The 22535-nt window shown below is 38.0% G+C and overlaps 1 protein-coding gene across 1 annotated transcript in view; it reads right to left on the bottom strand.

The window, feature by feature from the left end:
- PTPRK (protein tyrosine phosphatase receptor type K) overlaps window positions 1–22073 on the bottom strand; it is a 297434-nt gene extending 275361 nt beyond the window's left edge. Inside the window, exons 1-2 of the mRNA XM_031066727.1 lie at window positions 22055–22073; window positions 21786–21908 (exon numbers count right to left, since the gene is read on the bottom strand). Coding sequence (XP_030922587.1) covers window positions 21786–21908; window positions 22055–22073 — 142 coding nt within the window. The remainder of the gene's footprint in view (window positions 1–21785; window positions 21909–22054) is intronic.
- Between the last annotated feature and the right edge of the window lie 462 nt (window positions 22074–22535).

Genomic DNA, 22535 nt, shown 5'->3' on the forward strand with positions numbered 1-22535 from the left:
AAAGAGTGGGAAAAAAAAAAGCTAGAATTCTGCTCTCTTCAAATTTAAAACAAAAGCCTAAAATGAGACCAATCTCAAGGAAGACTATAGGTTACTTTATGACCACTCCAAGGTAGCTTAAAATTATAGTGACAAACACACATTCACTAATTACATTTTGATTTGAAAAAGCTTATGTTTATACAAAATCTTAAGACAGTGCTGTCGCACAGTTAAGTCCTCACAGACAAGACAATCCTGCCAAGAAAAGAAATCCCATACTTAAAATTCTTATCTCTTGGAAGAGTTTACACCTTTAATTTTATTATATCTTATTTGTCATAACATCTAGTACATAGGCTTTCTGAAAGTAACTTGGCTTCAAGGGGTGGCAAGAACAAATTAAATTTATTCTCCTTTGTGGGACAGTTAGGGCAATTAATTAAGTCATGCCTTCTGGTTAGCAATTGATTATTTCTATAAATTTTCAATGGTATTCCTACAAATTTTCATAGAGGAAAGAATACAGCATTATTATCTTGATTTTAAAAAGTTTGAAAAGTCCGTGATTTAAGTTTAAACTAACAAGTAATACTAGGACTTATATCTTTATATCTGTTCAGGTTGTAGGATGGGGAAATTGCTTCAGTAACAAAATCAGACATGGTTCCCCCCCCCTCCCCCCCATTTTTTTGAGGTTTATTTGACTAAGTTTTGGAGTTTTATTCAACATAGTTGTACAAAAAAGAATGAAAATATGTAGACTTTCTATTGTCAATGACAGTCTTTCAAAGTCAGAATATTTTAGGCAACATTTCAAGATTTTAAAAAAATATTGAAGAAAAACATGTAACAAAAAATGCAATCCATGTAGGATTGGCAGCATTGTTAATAAGTAATTATAGGTCTAAAATGTTAGTTGCCATAACAACTTGGAACAGTTTTATATCCATCATAAATCTTTTGCTCTCCTCATAGGTATGCTTATTTTTAACCCTGACTTCCTCCTGATGCACTTTTTGCTAAGCAACCTCATTACCTAAACTCCTACTGTGTCAGATTGGCAGATAAAATTGCAAGCATTCCCACTGCCAAACAAACATATTATCTTCACACGAGCTGCCAGATGTGCCATATATCTTATAAATGTGGGTTTACACCTCCTTTAATTATGCTCTCTTCTCTTGGATAGCAAAAAAAAAATCTCCAAAATCTCTATCCCTTAACAGAGTGCTTAAAGATTTGAAACTATCATGCCAGTTAAGGGCACAATGCACTTCAATTTATGCCCGCACTTAATAACATACGGCAAGTCATAAACCTCAAACTTGAAAAACATTAAAATCATAACTACCTTCTGCAATTCTACAAACTTGTACTGTCTCTGAGGAGATTAAGTCTTTAGAAATCATTTATTTTACAGCTATATTTTGATTCAAAAAAAAAACTTAGGCAAAGTTTGAAGAAAATTTGAACAAATCTACACTTGCCTCCTCTCTCCCTCATAAATCTCTAATATTGTCATGCATACCATTTATTTGTAGAATTTTCAATATAATGAAAAGCTATAACAATAATAAAACTGTCTGTGTTGCCCCAGGAAACTGTATATAAATTAACACTGACAACATGAGAAATCCATCAGGAAAATCAGGCTAAAATTGTTATTATTAAAAAAAATAATAAAGTGGCATAAGATGAAGATGCTGTGGCATAGTTAAACTTACTCTGAGATCCAGTGCCAGCATCAGAGGAAAAAAAGTAACACAGGAATCATAACAGCTGTGCAACACTTGAAAAGGAAATGTTTTTTCCAATGAACCTCCAGTTTGTTCCTAATAGAACTGAGGACAAAATCAAATCTGCTTTCAAATGTACAGAACACAACAATTAAAGAGATGGATAATACTGTCAGAGCTGGAAAGCTCCTTTGTCTTGCTCAGAAGCATTAAATCTTAATAAAATTATCCTACAGGTACAGAAAATAAGAAAACAAAATTCAAAGATTTCACAGAAAAAGAAAAGGTTGAGGTTGGAAGGGACCTCTGGAGGTCATGATTCAAGCTTCCTGCTCAAGCAGGGTCACCTAGAGGTGTTTGCCCACAACAATGTTTCCAAGTATCTCCAGGGATGGAGACTCCAAAGCTTTCCTGAGCAACCCGTGCTAGTGCTCAGAGATCCTCACAGTAAAGCAGTGTTTCCAGATGTTCAGGAGGAATCTCCTTTGTTTCAGTTTGTGCCCACTGGCTCCTAAAAAGCCTGGCTCAGTCTTCATTACACTCTCTCTACAGGTATTTAAATACATCGCTAAGATTCCCCAGTTTCCTAGTTCTGATGTACAAGACTGTACATTTGCTCAGATTTAGAAGAGCCATTGTGCTAGTGTCAGGTACAGAGCCTACAGGACAAAAGCAAGCTCACAAGTGAAAATGAAGCATCCTGAAAGAACAGTGTATTTAAGTAAATATAAAACACTTGGGCAAAGGAACTCTTAAAATAACGGCTTTCCATAAAAACATCTAATTATTCTCATAGGTGATACAGCCTTTCATTTCTTTCAGAAGCAGAAGAATGGCTGTCATTTTATGAAGCTCAAAGCATCAATAACTTGGTCTTCATCACACCAGTTTTATCCTAACAAAATGTGTGTCAAAGCCATTCACTTTCTCTTCTCACTCATCATGATATAATCTCAAATTCCAAATCAAATACATTTGACCTAAATTTTGCCATTTACTATGGCAATAACTCTCTATATACTCTGGATTATAAAGCAATGTGAACAATTCCCTAAACTTTATATGTTAAGTCAGCCTTCAGTAAATAAAAAGCAAACAAATCATCCTGCAAACCATAAGTCATTTTACATACTCCTTGTTTAGACTGTGTTCCAACATACCCACCTACTCTAGAAGGGTTTAGCCTTCAGGACTTCTTTTCAGAAGAATTAATTTCATGAATAACTCCTTGATTATATTTCAAAGGTCAATTAAGAATTCTGAAAACAGCTCGCATCTCATCAAATTGAGAGAAGATTAAAACTCGAGTCATTAATTTTTTTTGATAAGCAGCACAAATGTGTATGAAAAAAGCTAGTTCTTTTGCCTCAGGCTTCCTTAGTGCATCACTTAGTCTCATACAGCATATAGGAAGGTACTTGAGGGAGGGAGAGAAACAAAAGAAATAGCAGAATCCTTAGGATCTTGTGCATATGTATTAAAGTAAGCAAACAAACTGTGAAACACCAAAGTCATGTGGCTGCAGCTTCAGATGTACTTTTATTTTGTGACCTTGTGCCTATCTATGCAAGGGTAGCTAAAAGCATTTAAAGAGAGTGGGAGAGGGATGGAGAGAAGTCAGAGCAAAAAGGGGAAGGAATGACTGAAATGACAAAGTACAAAATCAATGGTTTCCATCATTCTAGGCAATGAACTAAAATGGTAACTATCTGTAGTTCTAATTAACACGTAAGGTCAAAGACAAATATCATTATGTGTAATTTTTCTTTCTACCATAAATTTCAGTCAAGTACAAAGGCATTAAGGAAGCATGCAAATGACTGTATGCTTTTAAAAATACCAAAATTAACTTTCTTATTTAACACAAAAAAATATTCGCTAACGTATCAAGTCTAAGGGAAGAATTAATACATGTATTTCAAGTCCACATCTTTGATCAAAGTTTGTTTTTCCAAGATCTATAGTGGTTTAGTCTTACAGTGAACTAATAGGCTGATGATATTGCAGAACAAAGACTTTGCTGTGGTAAATGATGAATTAGCAGCAACATTAGGCTTACGTTTCGCATGAAACTTTCCATAATATTTTTAAGTTAACTGAGAGCAGACCAGTATAGTAGTCTACATTTAAAAATACTTGCATTTTTTATTAGATCATGCTTTTGTTTTATATGTCAAACTTTACTTTAAAATATGAACATTTAGACAAAATCATGAAATATTTATGAAACCTGCCAAATAATTTAAACATTTAGTCCCTTAGCTTACAATCTTATACTTTTGTCAATAAACCTCCTTGACTACAACTTTCAGTTTTATATTAACAGTGGATTTTCTTTTTCTTTGTAGCTGTACAATTGTAGAATTTTAAAGAGAAGTGAATCATGAGACAGAGTCTGTAGTTCCAGTTTACAGTTTATATTTGGAGGAAGGGATGGAAGGACACAACAGATCTTATTTTCAGCTGACACAGTTCTTTCTTTTCCATTAAGTCAATTTTCTCAATTGTAACGCTCAACTGCCCACAAAAGACTTCAGTACACTTATAACAAGTCACACTGAGTCTCAAAGGGAAGGAGGACAAACAGGTGATGGGGACGTGGCACTCTCCACTCCCCCAAAGCAGCTGCTTTACAACTTAGGGGTGGTTGTTTCCATGAACGGCCATCTGCAACCGGACTAGCACAGTGAATTATGTTCTAGAATGATCCCTCCTGCAAACATGCTGAAATATCCTGAGGACTTATCTATAGGACTATGGGTAGGTAAATTATAAAACCTTTTACACAAATAATTAAAGAGGAGTTTTCTAGGATATTCCAAATGTATTGTGTGTTTTAGTACCCCAATATTCCAACATGCATAAGTTAATTTAGTCCAAGATACTAATTATTTCCTTCAACATTTTTACAACAAATAGTTTTTTTCTACTTCATTTAGCTTTTACTTACACAGTTAAATAGAGGACACCTGAAAAAATAAAAAACAATATAACCTATTCCACACTTGAATAACATTGAGATTTATAGACAATAAACATTGTTTATCTGTTAAACTCAGTACCTATACATTATGGCAAACATCAATTGTGTTACACCTCACTCAAAAGTGTTTTAGTGAATGAGAGAAAAGGTGAAAAATACTTTCTGATTCCCCCTTTTACACTCTTAACCATGAAATTTGATTCCCTGTACAAATGAGACTTTTATTAAGAAAAAAAATCAACCAATATTTCAAATTTACCTTTTCAAATATTGCTGTAGAAATGTTAGATCCTATATAAGTGATATCACAGTTTCTTTGGGGAAAAATCATAAATGCTATCATAATTAGGATTTGAGTTAAGGATGAAAGTGATGGAGCAGATGGAATGCAAGAGATAAACATTTACATGCAAATATCTTTGTTAACAGGAAATGTTTTAGGAGAAGCGATCAAAGCACATGGAAGATAAATGTTCATCTATTTAAGTCAGATATATTTGAAAGTTTCTCCTAGCAGCAAAGTCAGCTAAAGTCTGCAAGCAATCCAGAAACAGCACATGACAAAAAAGAGCAGCAAAGATTTTTTTTTTCCCCAGTTGCCTTCTCAGAAGTCGATAGGAAGCAGCACAGATCTGAAAGAACACTGACCCCTACTCTCAGTAAGGGACCTTGGTGCCCAAGCTAAACAGAATAGCTTCAATGTAGTATTTAGATGTGTTGTCCCCCCATGACACCACTATTTCTGATTTAGTCATGAAAAAGTTAAAACATTCATTAATTCCTAATTTTCACTTGTTATCTTGTAACCAATTAACTAACATCAGGAAGCCTACCTGAGCTATCTGTTCAAATCCCTGGCTTAACAAGGGTCTGTTCACTAAATACACACCTGCCACAGCTGTCCTGATGACGGAGAAAACACTCTCTTGCTCTCTATCCCAAAAGGCTGAAATTGTGAAATATTGCTACCTCTAAAACAAGCTTTAAATCATACACAAAGTTCCACATCCAAAAAGCTGAAGGTACAGCTTGGGCAGCTTTGTATGTGATGTTTATTCATGAAAATCTTATTGAAGCCTTCTTTAAATATATGAATGTTATATTAAAAATATGTAACAATAGACAAATACTGCAGGTCCCTCAATGAGGCGACCTCTCACATCTGGGGATCACACCTCCAGTGGATCAATGGATTCACCTACTCTGGATCAAGGAGAAAGAGAGGCAGAAGAAGACTTAATTTTCAAGGTACATATGGTTTCAAGATTGACCACAGCCATGGCACCAGGTCCCAGCTCCACTCTTCGGACCCGCTTGCTGATGCACAGAGCAGGTGGGGTCAGCCCCTGAGATCTCACACCTAAGTGAGCCTTGGAGCAAAAAGAACCCATCTCAAAGAAGTGGAGGAAGAACACGGAGAAGGTAGTTGGTTTTAGAAGATGGGAAGGACAGGTTAGCAGACTGGAGGAGCTCAGGGCTGGTGAGGGATGATCCTGATCTAGGGAGATGGTGGTGAACTCTTGACCACACCACAGTCTACAAATCTGAATATTTTGGCAATCCACGGTACGAACTTTAAATTGCTGCCATACTCTGAAAATACAAAAATTAGTAAGTAAATAAATCTTTCCACAGAGCAACTTCCTGGCTGAATAAACTACATTCTTCCCAAGAGACAAGCCTAGCTGCCTTCAGGGGTTTGCATTCCAGCTCATTACTCATTTTGCACCTTCATAACACACATCCATGCAATCACTCCTCCACTTCAGACTGAATATATAGCCCTTTTTTAAGTTTCACTTGTGGAAACTAATAAATACATAAACAAGCTACAAAACCAAGATCTGAAGTAGGCCAATTACAGTCTCTGAAAACTAAAAAGTGACAAAACAAGCAACAAAAAAATCTAAAGTAACCCAAATTGTTTTAATGTTAACTTCCCTCAGCAAGAAAAGAAATGCTTAAAATAAGGCAGAGAAGATTTTATGTGACTTCTGCTTGCAGTCCCTAGACGCAGTGTCTTTGGTGGCTGGGTACAAAAGTCATCACCAATTAAACCTTTTTTTCTTGCAGCCACTCTGGCCCTTCTCACAAGATCTGAAATTTCTTCCAGGCTGACTCAACAGACTCCCTCTTCAGTCTCAACAAAAGGCTCTTTGCAAATCCTTCGCATTGTTGACTGCTCCATTCTCTGTTCTTTCCCATTTTTCAGCATCTGGTTTTGAAATAGACAACATCACAAAGGCAAATGATCTCTACAGATGCAATTACATCTGCCCACCAACAATTTATACTCCAACTGTATTTATGTCCATACACCATCATAAAGTCTCCTGTCACTCCTAAGACCTTTTGAGTCATTGTTTTTCAACCTGCAGCCCCACAGAGTTAGTCATAAATGGCTGAGTACAGATACCAAAACAAAAATTACTCTATGAATAAAACACTACCTTCATAAAACAACAACAAAATCTAGTTATGCTACCATCTTTAAGACTCATTCATTCCTTGATATTACTCTACTGTCAATATCATATCAACTGTTTCCAAAGCAGATTATTTTAAAAAGAACCAGAAGTTTTGGATAGTTTCTGGTCTTCAGAAAAATCCTAGCTTATAAAATGACAACATTACATCAACAAGCTCACCACCACACTGAAACAAGTAAAACACAAAAACTTGGAATAACCTACAGTCTTAAAAAAAAAAAAAAAACAAACTAGGTCGTCTTAAATGACTTGGAAAAAATCTCAAATCAAGGGTTTCATTCAAAAGGATCTGCATGGATATTGCCTGCGTCACCAATTTAGCATGCATTTCTTTTTCAGCAGTTGCCATTTTGTATCCCAACCACCCGCGGGAGAAGAAAATACATTATTACCCAAAGCAAATACATTCTTGCTAGGATAAAGATTACTGCATAATTTCTGTTCCTGAGCAGAACTTTCAGCTCCTGCTAGTGCTGCCTAATACCAATTTGTGGCAGGCAAAAACCCACAACATTTTCCATCTTGTTCAACTCACTAGTTTATTTTCCCTATTTAGTTTTTATCATCTTAATTTCCTAGTCCTTGATTTATATTAATTCTTAATCAACATGCTCATATAGCTGTTTTCATGAAGTCATGGAGTGGTTCAGGTCAGAAGGCACCTCTGGAGGCCATTCTAGTCCAACACACTGCTCAGATCAGACTACGCACCAAGCCTATCATACCTCTGGGCATCTGCTCTGATTTTGCCACTCAAAAAGAACAAACCAAAATTTTCCATATTCTGACTTGTGCCCACTGCCCCTCATCCCACCACCATGAGAAAAAGCACATGGCTCTGCCTTTCCTGTATCTTCCAAAGAGGCATTTCTTGACCACAAATAAGGTCTCCTCCAAGCTGAACATAGCCCTCTCAGTCTCTCCTTGAATGCCCTGTGATCCAGTCTCTGATCAGCTTGGTAGCTTTTTGCTGGACTCATTCCAGCACACCCATATCTTTCTCGTCATGGGGAGCCCAGAACCAGGCACATCACTTCAGCCATGTCTCACTAGTGCTGAGCAGGAGAAAAGGACTGCCTCCAGCAGCCTCAGGAGGCTGTTAGCCATTCTTGCTGTGAAGATGCCCTGCTGGTCCAAGCTCCACCAGGACTCCCAAGTTCTGCAAAGCCATTGTTCAGCTACCTAGCCCCAGCCTGTACTACTGCATGAGGCTGCTTTTCCTTTCCAGAGCCAAGATCTTCCACCTCCCATGGTTAATCTTCATGAAGCTCCTTTCAGTCTATTTCTTCAACCTGTCCATTGTTGTCATCTTATCATAAATCTTCCATACCTTCTTGGTGATTTCTCATCGGCAGCTCCCTGCAGCATTGACTCTATCTTCTCCACAGCACAGCCAACAAAGTCCAGCCCTCTCCTCATCCAGCTCACCCACTCTTTTATAGCATTCTTCCTTATTGGACACAGCTGTGACTTATTAAGGGCAGGCCTGTTCCTAATCTTGGGTAAATAGCACAGCTGCAACTCCTCAGGGTGAGACTGCCTTCTGCAATTTTCTATTCTCTTACCTTCTATCCCCCCACAGACCATGACCCTTCAAGCACAGCTCTGCCTTCCAGTGCACTTAAGACACTAAACTGACCGCCAGCAGGACTTTGCACCCCTGATCACAGGCTTGAATCTGGGAGTTCAGCCAACTTTACACTCATCATCTATTTGCAGAGTTCATATATCCCCAGTTCAGAGAAAAGTAAACTATGAAAGATTGTGTTACAGGCCTACTAAAGCCAAGATATGGGACATATTGTTACTCGGTTCACTTCATATCGCAGAAAGCAGTAGGATTCATCAGGTATGATTTGTCCTTTTCATGTTGGCTGCTCCCACCTATCCCTTTCTTGCCTTTCATGTGTTTCGAAACTGTTTCTAAAATTATCTGTAGTTCCCTGTATACTTTTTCTAATCCATTTTAAGAACTGATGTGACACTGTCTTTTCCCAGTCTTGCAAAGGTTCCCACAAGTGGCATAAACCTTTGAAGGTAAGAAAAAGCTGCCTCACAATATCTACCTACCCTTGATTGCATTCCAACTGGTCCCACAGACTGGATTCGCTGGTCCCACAGACTAGTGAATGCCCAAGTGTTTAAGTGATGCCTCTGTCCACATCTCCTCAGGTACAGTCTCACTCTCAAAGACCCTGAAAGGTTTGGTGATAAGTCTTCATCTCTGAAAACTGAAGCAAAGAGGGCATCGAGTACATCCTCTTTCCTTTGTGCCTACGTCCCTAACCTCACTAAACAACGGGTCTACACTCTCCTTAGCCTCCTTCTTGTTGTGAGTGTACCTATGGAGGAAAGCTGTCCTGTTGTACTTCAGGTCCTTTTCTAGCTTGAATTCTAGATGAGCTTTGGCTTTCCTGACTCCATCCCTATTACGAGCAGGCAATGTCTCCATATCCTTCAAAGTGGCCTCTCCCTGCTTCTGTGTCTGTGAACTCTCGGTGCACAGGCTCTGTTCATCCATAATGCCATTCTGCCATGCCTGTTTAACTCTCTGCAAGGCAACAGTGCCTTCACTTTAACTCTCTGCAAGGCACAGTGCCCTGTGCTTCAAGAAGCTACCCTTGATCAACCAGCTCTCTTGAACCCCTTTGCCCTTCAGGGTACCTCCCAATAGGATCCTGCAAAGCAAGTCCCTGAAGAGGTCAAAATCTGCTCTTCAAAATTCAAGTCTGTAATTCTGCTGTTAGCCCTGGGGACTCTTCTCAGGATTCCAAACTCAAGGCTCATGATCATTTCAGCTGATGCTGCCCCTAACCATATTCAAACAGCTCTTCCTTGTTCATGAAGGTAGCATCTCTTGGAGTCTGACTGTGAGGCTTTCACCAACTGCATAAAGAGGGCTTCATCTGTTTCCTGCTCTTGAAAGAGTGCAGCAGACACTCACAGCAAAATCACCTGTGCTGATTTATTCTCTGATCCTTACCCATAAGCTACACACACTGTTTTGCAGCTTTGCTTCTTTCACACTCCTTAATCAAAATCTTCATATAAATTCCACATGAATATTACATGACCATAATTTTATATAAATATAAATTATATATGCAAAATAAATTGTGTACCTTGTGAGTAACATGAATTTCATACAATGTAAGTAAATTTACATAGTAATTTTAAGGAATTTTTTTAATACTAGGTCAGCTGGTTGGGTTGCAAAATTTATTTAGTCTAGAGAGAATCATCAGACTTTTTTATCTAAGAAGTTCATTTTACCCATGTTGTCTTTAAGCCACTGCACAAATACCTCCTTGTTGAATAGGCTTGATATAGCAATTGTATTTGCTTGATACAGCAATTGTCTTCGTGCAGTCATCTGCTCCAGGTGACCAACATTTCTCACTTGGTGGTAACCTCCTCCATCTCCTTATATACTTAATGAATTCCAGTGGAGAACGTTTTCCAGAAATGTGCAATCAACATACTGAAAAGTATGTACTTGTCTGAATCCTCCAAAGAAGCTGCTTACATGGTTCTCCACATTTGGAAAGAGCACTTACACACAAGTGTGAATACCCATTGTCTTACTCATAAAATGAACAAACCCTTAGTCCTAGACAAGATCCAATACAAAGGCATCAGCACGACCATGCAAGGAAAACCTTGTGGCTGAGGTGGAAATTAAGATTATGCTCATCACAACATTCAAAACACAAACTGCTATTTACAGCTTACAGGTGACATGACCTAACAACTCCCTGTGTCTGCCTCTCCTTTTGTTTTTATGCCACTCATCCCTTCAGCTCCTTCATTCCCTTGTGCTGCTGGCTGTGATGCTTGTCAGACTTGAGTCAAGTCAATTCACTAAGCCAGATGAATCCAGAAAAACAACAACATTTTCTCAAGGATAATGAGTTGTATCAGCTCTCCGTAAGCTCTGACAGGTAAAGCTAGCTGAGGAAGCTAGCTGAAACATGAAGGCAAGGGAGGAGAGGGAGTAAAGATGAGCAGAATAATCCCTTTACTCAACAGTAAGGTATTAGGATGGCTCACTGTGACCTGTGAAGCTGCAGCCTAATTGGAAACTTATACTGGCTTAATATCTACCTTCAACTGCAGTCTAATTGGAAAGCAGAGCTCTTACTGCCAGTCTGGAGGAAAGTGATAAGAGACCACCTACAAAGCCTGGAGCCAAGGCAGCCTGCTCCCATGCACTGTAACCAGCAGGCACAGGAAGCCATCTCTACTGCTAGTACAAGGAATACTTGCTAATGTCACTGCCAAAGTCACTCAGCTGCATATTTTCTTTATTTCTTTTAAGAAAGTCCACAAGTTGGGAGATTTCAAAGCCAGCCATAAGCCTGGCACACACAATGGAGAAGCTGATAGAAGGTAAAAGCTTTGTTAGCAGATGTCAACTACACCAAAGAGGAAAAATTAATGACAACAGCTTCTTCTGTTTGTGTGCTGTGTGCATACTGATCCCTCATTCATGGGAATAAGTTAAGAGAACACAAATGCATGAGAAAGATGCTTAGCTCATCTGTTTGTTGACTTTCTCTAAATGAGTACAGTGGGTCTGGTTCATGTTTATACAAAGCTAGGTTTTTGAAGCTAAAAATAGTTTGATCCCCAACAGCTAAATAGCTCAGAATTGCTCTTTAAAAAGACAGAAGAACACAAGGAATTTTGGGAGTTTTGCTAACTCAGCAGCAGGTGGAGAGCTGGATCATCTCTCCCACCTCAGGAACACAAGGTTAGTGGGAGTACCTCGGGACATTGTAAGTGTACCTCTAAGTTCCACTTTTTTTTTTTTTTTTGTTCTGAAGCTGTAATTATACTGCAGAGTAGACTGGGAGCTTTAAAAGCTGTTTCCTCTAAAACAAATAAGAATCAAATCCTTCCTTTTTTTCAAGAAATAAGAAGTAAAATTACAACCAAAAAAAAAAAATCCCACCCTTGAGCTTTTATTAGGTCAGAGAATTACTTAATTATAGCTCTCCAGCCTAGAAGGGTCAGGATAGAAGCAGGGCTCTGATACAAGACAGGTGGTTTTCCAAGTCTGCTGAGGTGATGGGGGGGAGCTAGAGGGGATGGGGAAAATATGCTTTTTTCCTCTGCAAGATAGTATGTAAAATGCCAAACAAATTTAAAATGTATGATCTAATTCAAGTTTTCCTGCTTGCTGATTTTGACTACAGCTTAAATCTGATAAAAGTCCACCCTTCTTTGAACAGAAGCAACATGTTTTGGAATGAAATAATGTATTGCATTTTAAAAGTAATATTTTTCTAGTGGATCATATCCCTAATGGATTTAATTTCTTAGTAATATTCCAAAATTTTCTCTGAAACATACTTAAATAAGATTCAAACCCAGGAGGACATGAGACAAAAAATAAAAAGACCTCTTTGAATGTCGCTCTGAGTGTGGAAGCAACATTACACATGCTAATGATTAAACAAGATTCAGAAACAAACACAAACATCACATACAAGGCAAAGCAAAGCAACACAGCTGAATCTGTTTCTGTACCTGACACAAACTGCTCCTTCCCTAATAAGCACCACCTCAGCAATTGCTTCTTCACAGCCTACATGCTCAGAAATGAGATTTGTGCAACCCTCATAAAACAGATTTTCCTTTTCAAGATGTTTCTATGTAGCAAGGTGAGAAAGGGAAAAAAATAATCCCTGCAGAGAGGCTCTGGTGTGGGGGAGAGTGACAGAGAAGAAAATAAAAAAGGAAGGGAAAAAAAAAAGGAAAAAGAGATAAAACAAGCCTTACTAACTAGCTTAAAAAACCAAACTGAATAAGTATCTATAGTAAATAATGATAGAAACACACAAATTAAATATTTTGCAGTTTTCTAATAGCAATTGTTTTATTTGCTCACTAAAACCTAAGAAAAGTTTGAACCTTCTCTGTTGACTCAAAATCTGTTCTGTAAAATAATAATTTTATTAATACTGCAGTTGTAGTCACTATTAACAAACATCAATGACTGCTGCATCAGCATGGACCTGCAGCAAAAGCACAAGGGAACATAAGTTACATGCTGAGCAGTAAAAGGGTTGGAGTTCAGAAATCAATATTTAAGCAGACAGGAAAATTTCAGACACTGTACATGGAAAATGTTAAGTAAAGCATCACTTCCCTTTGTTGTGGGTTTGTTTTTTTTTTTTTTTTTTGCTATTTGGTTTACTGAATTTTATCTCATCTTACTTCCAGGTTTTTGTTTGTTTTAATAGGCATTGCCTCTTCTGTTGTTGGGGTTGCCATTGCTCAGGTTATAGATTTGCAGGTAATTCAGATATTAATTTACAGTTGCATAACAGATTCTGTACTAAATTGGGAATGCTCTTACTCTGCAGTGAATTCACAATATCTCACAGCTTCCCTTCCCTGAAGAGGCTTCATATCTACTATGACCAAAGTCAGAAGTCAGCCCAGGGAAGGGGAGGTACCCATGCACAAAGGGTTACCACAGCACCCTAGCAGCAACAACTGGTGACATTTCTTTCTGAAGTTTACTGCTTCAGAAGTAACAATCTGCATTAGCAACCACTGTACATAACTCATTCTATCACAGGGCTTTTTTCTGTCTTGTCTGAACACCAGTCTTTTTCATACATCAAATCCTTCAGTCTCCTCCACAAATAGTTCCTAGGTGCTGTTTTTACTTATCCTCTTCCAAATAGTAAAATTATTTTACTTTTTTCTACTACTTCTAATCTGGCTTCTTCTCCATCTCCTGTAAGTCAAGATATGGTTATATTATTGCTAAAAATTGCACACAGGTGAGTGGGAGCAGAATGCAGAGCAATGAAGTTTCCAGTCAGGGCAACCTACAGAAATGTTAAAGCTGCAGAATAGGACCAGACATAGACAAGGACAGGGAAGGATGCCACCTACACTTACAGCAAACTGAAGCAGCCATGCAAACATAAAACAACTTCACCCACACTAGTTGTCTGCTTTTTATCTTTACGAGAGGGTCCAGCCAGACGGTGCCAAACAGAGGGTTCAAGGTTGCCAGATGTGCTGACCCTATGCCTCCCTCTGCAAGCAGAAGTGCACAAACTCTGCCCATGCTCTGAACTAAATGACACCACGTGGGAAGCAGCAGTACTTTAACTTGGGTCTGTCCCTCCACTGCACTCCAAAATTGCCCAGAAAATTTGAAGGCGAGACAACTGCTATCTTCAGGAGAAAAAAAAAATACATATATACACACACACAAGCAGGTTGAGAGTGAAAATGATGGTAGGAAAATGGTACAACAGGCAGACACAGTACTCAAAAGCAGGGCTGGCTTGCTCCTCTCCATGCAGGTAAGCTGTGAGAAATCAAATAAGCACTTCTCCTTGCTGTGCTTTGGACTTCTAGCCTTGCAAACTCTGAATGCCTCTAAATGTTTTAAATAACCTGTAGCACCTTCCAGGCTACCAAGGTGCTATGCACCCATTTTCCCTTCAATTCTGAAAGGCTAGCACAGCACCATTTTGCTTTTTGTTCACCCTTCACAATGCTACCAAAATAGCAGTTCCTGATAAAGCCTCTTACTGACCTTCACAAATACCAAAGCAGCAGCTGACTTTATACAAGCAATGAAACACTTCCACTCACAGCCCAGGCTTCTGACCAAGAGTGGCAAGAGTTGACCAGAACTGGTCATTTCTTCCTGCTCACAGTGCTGCCCAATCCCATTTGAACTCCTTGAGATACAGAAGCTAGAAAGCTGCAGCACTCAACAGAAGGCTGTGTAACAAGCAGGAAGACTGCTATGAATGCTCTGATGGTAACAGGATGGCAAAGGTGGATTTGTCCAAGATTGACCTAGTACTTTGAAACTCTATCTATAACAAACAGATTTCTCCCCTTGTTTTAATTTAGTAGTCCAGATTCAGAGCAACATCCTAATATACTTCAAATATTGAACTAGGAAAAAAAAAATAACAAGGAAAGAGAAGGAGCACTTTATACACTGGATGGAAGGGGTAAGGCTGAAAAAAACTTAGAAGAGGAAAAGAAAAAGCAAAGCCAACCAAATCAGTGTAGATATGCAGGTATAGTAGTTGGCCTTGAAGGTGAAGTAATTTTGTGGAAATTCAGCAAGAAATCTGTGTCAATGACTGAAAACCCAACACATTTGCTACTACTATGCCAAAGTTATTACTATTACTACAAAAACTCTGCTTATACTAAGCTCATGCCTAAATTTTTTGATGAAAAAATGTCTTATCTAAATGTACAAAAGCACTGATAAACTGTGCAATATCTATAAATCCTTCTCTGTCCCACTCCACTGTTCACTTTATGCCAAGTGTCTTTGAGAACAACAGGGAATCCTTGGAACTGGTCAACAGAAGGATAGTGCACGTATTGAATGAGCCAAATAGGATCAGGATGTTTACACGTGTTCTTTAGGCAGACATTAATTGCACTGGACTAACAAGGTGGGTTTCTTTCTGTTACAGATGCTACTAACAGACAAAAAAGCAAGCACAAAGCTGACTGAACAAGGAAGGCAGGAAAATATGCTTTTCTGATCAAGGAAGTACTTCAAATAAATTCAGCTCCACAGTGCATTGACAAGTTAAACAGGAAATAAATATCAGTCAACTTTTGGGGTGAAGTAGAATATGAAGACTTAAGCATCCAAGGAAAAAGAATAAAGCCACCTTAAATAAAACATATATATCCTATCACATAAAGAAAAGGGAGAAAGACAATCAGAATTTCTTAACAGCCCCAAACACAGACTCAAGATTTTGCATTTATTTTATAATGTAATGACCCAGATAATCTTTCAATTATCAAATTTTAAAACCACTACATTCCTGGATTGCATTTGCTAATCTATGAACTCATCAACAAATTCCCTTGCTAATAGTTTCTCTGATCTTCACACCAACAATGCAGTCATAGAGCAGGAAAATACTGAAAATTCAGTTCTCAGCTGCTCAATGGACTAGTAAACTTTGTTTGCTTGTCTATTAAAATAAAGGGAGTAAAAGACTCTGCTTGAACTTCACCCTTCTGTAGCACAAAACAGCAAGCTGCCACATTATGTGTGGAGCAGCAGAGCTCAGTAACCCAGGACATGGTGAGGGTTCTCCTGTGCTGAGCTCTCAATCCTATCCATGCCTCAAGAAACACACTTTTTTCACTAGACACTGCTTCACAGTTAGCTTTTGTCTGACTATACCCTTACACATCCACATAATTTGAATTTATTCATGGGTTGGTGGATTCATTTTTACAGGAGAAAAATTCATGTTTAAGTGAAGTGAAAGGCCAGAAGTCTCATCTATATGACATTTACATTACAGCTTTCCATCCTGAGTTAAATCCATATGAAATCTATATTAAAACACAAATTTCATGACCTTTTGTCTCCCCTCTCTCAGTTATACATTTCATAAACGCTTACATTGGTCTTGGGCTGAAATTCATTCTGCGTCATGCAGGTGACACAAAAGTTATTTCCTTTCTGTACAAAGCAGAACCTAAATAAAGCACAACTGACCTTTCAGATCACAACAAATACTCAACTTTATTTGTACAGGAACATTTAAGTTTCACGCAAATCTAAGGATGTAATTTTCATATTTCTTTCAGGCGCCTTAGAGGTTTACACAAGCCCAACCAAGCCACCAGCTAGCGTGGTCCTCATCAGCTGCATGAGCACAGCAAATCTTTTTACAGATGCACAATGAACTAGCTGGCCCATGCTGCACACTTTTTTTTATTTACAATCCACACAAGTACACAACCATATGTATATCAAAACAACTGGGAGAAGGCAGAAACATGAGAATGCCTCTGGGTATAACAGGATGTGGTAATTAGCAGCCACATATTCTACCAAAAAACCATAAAAATGAAATTATCATGAAAGTACAGCCTAAGTTTTTTTGTCAAAACATTTCCTCCCATCTCCAATACTTTTCACCATATACTCTTCTGAAATAGCTGTGTAGGCTTCCACCAAAATACCAGCCTAAACCAGAATGTGTTGATGTTTTACTTTTCAAAATTGTTTTGTTTATTTTCTTTTTTTTTCAGAGTAGTGAATTTAGCTTTATTCTTCAATGGTGAGGCATAAAAGGTTATCTACAATTTCTGTAAAGTGAAAAAATTATTTCTGCAATACTCTTCATTGTAACAAAGTTGGCATTTGCAAAACTCTATAATACTAAGGAACACCTTTAAAGACTAAATTTGGTTTTTTTTTTTAGTCTTGCTAGATGACAAGTGCAACTAAGACTTCCCTCACTGCTGTTAATTTAGTTTACTTAGATTTCTATAAAATCAGTTTTAAAAAATTAGCACACATCCAATCCAGGCACATTATCCATCTGAGAGACCAGAAATAAGATGTCCATCTCAGAACATCAGTATTGTCCATAATAATTGAGACATTCTTCACAATGCATCTGTAACCAGGAGGGCAACAGCCTTTACATTCAAAAAGTCCTTCATTAAGGGGCTCCCATCACACAACCCATTACAAGCTCTCATGCCCTGACCTTACATAGCTTCAGATTAATGTTGCTTTTAACAGGCAAAGCAAACAGGGTAAATAAACTGTCTTCTCTATCTAGGGGTAAAACCATCAGTAAATGTGTTATTAATACAGATAAAATCCCCTTTTGCACATCTCCAGTGGTATAAGAAAGCACTATTATTTACTCTGTCTACCGCAAAATTAAGTTATCCACACACAATGAATAATCCCCTAAAAAAAACGGAAAATATCCATAGACAAAATTGGATTTCTGCTTAAGAGCATTCTCCAATTTCTATCTTGTATAGCATAATGTATAAAAATAACACGTGAAAACATAATACATGCTCTAAAGGGTTTGTTTGAACATCTAGAAAATGTATTTCTTTAGATGGACCAAGACCACAAGGTAAATATTTGGACTTCCTTTTTTGTCACCAGGCCTACAAAAATACAACACCTGTTTACCAGCCCTGCCTCCCACAAAGTGAAAATGTACAGTTGCAGAACCATTTCCATTTCTGGAACATCTCAGTGGTCTTGGACTATTTGACCTAGAATGATAGTCTTGGGAAAAGTCTGTGTTTTATTTAAGAGGTATTTAAAAAAAAAATGAATGGGTGGAAGGAGACCATTAGTACTCAGCTTTGCACATGTCCTGTACATAAGAACAACATGATTAAAAGGGAAGTCATGTGCAAGTCCAAAAAAAAAAAAAAAAAAGAAGAGCTGCTGTTCCATAACAAAACCTGACATTCTGTTTTAGCCCAAAGCAGATACTAGAAGCCTTCAAGGAGCCCACACACAGTAAGACAAGACTGACAGGGCAAAAGCATAGACTCCTTGAAAATATTATAAATAAAGACTGTTAAAGACTGTTCTCAACTCTAGTTGAGTATATTCCTAAATGCCAAACAGCTGGAAAGTAGGAGAGCAGTCAGGGCACAAATCAGCACTTTTTTGTCACAACTTCTTGCCTAGGCAACTGCTAATGGCTACACTCAAAATCAGCAGATCTTTAGCTTGATCTAGCACAGCCACTTTTATGTGCTCTCAGAAAGCTAATATTGGAAACCATGTGTTTTCCCAGGTCTTAATAAGTAATCCAAAGATTTTATCATGTACACTGCAGTTCAGACATTTTACAAGTTGGTGTTTAAATCTGTACTCGAGCCCCTGCTTTAGGTGTTCACTTTGTTTTTAAATTAATCATTATGTACTGCATTTATTTTTCCCATAACACAAGATAAGTGGCTTTTGCCTCTGCTCAAAGCTTGAGAAATACAATGTAGGTCAGTCTAAAAAAAAATCTGAAGTTGCATTAGTTAATCAGAGGTCATTACACTTGCTTTACCAATAGCATTTACTATTGCTACACTGGTATGTTTTCCATTAGGAGAGGTTTTCATATTTCCATAGCACTCTGAAGCACGTGCCATTAGGTCTGAAATTTCCCATGATTCATCATCACTCTCCAAAGCACAACACTGATTTCAACTACCACCCCCCTTGAATCAAAAGTAAAACATCAGCACTTGTCAATTTACCACTTGCCATAACATTAGCAATTGTCAGTTTTCCCCCTTTTACCATTTTTCCATGTCCTATTCTCTCCTCCATGCTTTATTTTGGAGAGTTTTGTTGTTTGGGGTTTTTTTTAATAAGTCTTTCTGAAGGTATTGAAGACTGAAAATTGTCATTTGAAAATTGAGTATAATCTTCTATAACTGCAATGATTCTCCATGGATGTGGTGAAGTTAGAGCCCTGAGAGCTGCATACTCACTGTAAGAGTATTATCTTGTTACCACAGCGGTAAACCAGTGTTGCTCCTGAGACAAATCTATGCCGGGAGCCTCACTTTATTGTATTCCAAAGAGATGTAAAAGACAAAGGCCCCAAACACTACAAAAACATGTCCGTGTAGAGGAGGTGTTGATCAGAGGTTTGTGCCTAGCTGAAGGACTACAGAGCCTGAGAAGAAGAGATGGAAAGAAACCAGCCCTACTCTAGGACTTCAGTTTCTTAGCTGTTTAGTTTTTCTGGGTACTCCTTCCCTTCTCTGATGCCACTGACAGAACAGGAAAAAGTGGTCCCTAAGAGATTCCTGGCTTCTTCTACAGGTTTTACAACACAGCATTTTTCCTAGTGAAAACTGCAGTAGTATTTGACCTCTACTTTAATTACCACATCTAATTCTATGTGGGTAACTTCTTCATGAGCAGTAATCAGGGTCACCAATGTTAAAGTACTGCAAAGCAGATGACTGCACACAGTTAATTCCCTTCTGCTTTTGCCTGAACCTCTTGCTGTTCCATTTCCTGCAGATCCACCAGAAGAATTTGGCGCTCATTCTAAAGCCATGTTATCTTTTCAGACTTAATTTAAAATCATGGTATTTCAAACACAAATGAACTTGAATATTTATGTATGGCATGCATCTTCAGAATCTGAAGACATTGAACTTCTTAAGGGGAAGCCCATCAGATCAGAACAGATTTGAGGCTTAGTTTTAGTCCACATGTCAGTCAACAAACATCAAGTTTGATACAAGAAGTCTAGCATTCTAACTAAGGGAAGAAAAAATAACCAGAGCTTTTTCTGTATCTCTTTTGGTCTATCTGAAAAACTCCTTTATTCTGATAGCTTTTATTGAGCCGCCACAATTTTGCATACAGATACAAAAAAAAAACTTGCTCTGAAAGAATGCATGTGTTATGCTCAGAGAAAAATGAGCCTATAGCAGAACTGAAAAGAAATCACATGCCAGAGAGCACGGTGTCATTTAACTCTGAGAACTGCCTAAGGATGACAGGTATGTTATTTGGAATAAGCAAGAAGCTATCTTGTCATTTAGATTCATTCAAAATACAGTTCCTCAAATTGCTCTTCTTCCTGTACAAGGTGGGCCAAAGGTCTAAAAATACCAAATTTTTCCCAGAATGGTGTTTCCATCACAATTAGGTAGCTCCAACTTTTATTACAAACATGTACATTCTGAAAAATGCAAACAGAATAGTAACTAATTTTGGCCTTTCTAGGGGAGATATTGTTTTGAACTTTTTTTAATATAAGACCATCACAAATGTTGAGGTTTTTAAATTTATTCTTCCTTATGCAAAACTGAAGCACCAAGAAGTCCATTAAATAAAGTGTGGGTATTGCTTAATTAAACTATTTTGCAAGTTCTTGGGCATGGTAACACCTGCTTGTATCAGTGACTCCAAAGCAGGGGGAACCCACTATGTAGCAGTTAAGAGGTAAAATTATATAGATCAACCACCATTAACAATCCACAACAGTACACAAAATGCAGAGGAAGGAATGGTGCAGAGGTGAGGTTACTTCTGTGTGGCAACATTTCTCACTCCTTCTCCACACATCCCTCTCTTCACAAAACCTTTTAGGTACAAATAAAATAGCCATGACCTTTTTTCCTCCTCTGCATGATTAATTACTTAATGTATTATTAATTGGAAAATGTAGCTGAATTTCAAATGCTTTCATTCTCTCAGCATATCATTCTGTCTGGGAAGCGCCGATTAAGCTGTTCATCAAAGGTGAGCAAGCAAGGTCATGTAGGCTGTGCCTCTTCAGTTATTCATTACCTGTCCTAAATAGTAATTAACAACAGCAATATTTCCATAAATCAAGCTTTTCTGATTACCTTCAGATGATAGGAGATTGGGGGGGGAAGGGAAAGAAGGAATCAGAGTATGGGGTTTTTGCATGTATCCCTTTTTTCACCATTTCTTCTAGTGCCTACCTGAATAATTGAATCGATACATTGGCTGTCATATAAAACACAGAATTTTACTTCAAGTCAACAGGAATTCCACACGGTATAAAGAGGAAATTATGGCTTCCTTTCTCCCTTCCCTATGCCTCACCCCAGCTTTAAAGGGGTATTTGGTTTAAGAACGTTTCTCAATTACCAAGATTGCTATATTTATTACTTTTGTTCCTTTATATGATCTCTATCACCAAGGTTAAAGTGGGGATCTCAGACCATGGCCTTGAGGTCATATTCAATGAGGCTTTGGGTTTATAAAGAGATTTATCCTTCAGTATCTGTGAGGCTTCTCACCTTGAGGCATTTCAGGTGGCAAATAGTGAGGCTCTTGAGCACTGACATGGACCCAGTCGAAATCATCGTATAGGTCTTGGTGGTAGTCACAGGGCCCAGGACCATCATCGAACGTGCATCCTCCTAGAGAAGAAATTTGTTATTAGTTTATTTGAAAGCAGAGACCTTCCAAGAGTCAAGCAGAGGTGTTTCTCTCAGGCCCACCACAATGGCAGTGCCCATGCAGCCTTGTACCACAGCTGACAGGCTCGCATTTACAAAGCTAAAACCTGCAAACAACTCAACCATCAGTGTTCCTCTCTCTTTGGTAAAAACATCACTACTCCACACAACCAATTTCCCCCAAGAACAACTTCTGTCAGAGCAAATCATAGCCTGAAGTCACCAATTCAAGTGAAACCTATCTCAGAGTCTGTGTGACAAAAAGCAACATGCTATCTAAACCACGGGGGAAACTGAAAATAATAGACCAAGAACAAAGATGAAAAACAAAAACTCTGAAAGCAAAAACAGTCCAAACACTGACAACAAGGATAAATATTGTCCCCAAAACAGTCAGAAAAATTAATTTAAATTAATTAGAAAAAAATAATTGCTGCAGAATGAACTGGGTAATCTTGATTTACTAAATCAATCTAGCATAACATAGCAAGGCATTTTTTCAGGGTCACACAAACAACAGATATGAAAACATTACAACAGAAGTTGTGAGAAGTGACAGAGAGAAAGAAGAATGGAAGGAATGCAAAT

The sequence above is a fragment of the Geospiza fortis genome, unplaced genomic scaffold (genome assembly GCF_000277835.1).
Source record: "Geospiza fortis unplaced genomic scaffold, GeoFor_1.0 scaffold98, whole genome shotgun sequence".
In the NCBI taxonomy this organism is placed as follows: Eukaryota; Metazoa; Chordata; class Aves; order Passeriformes; family Thraupidae; genus Geospiza; species Geospiza fortis.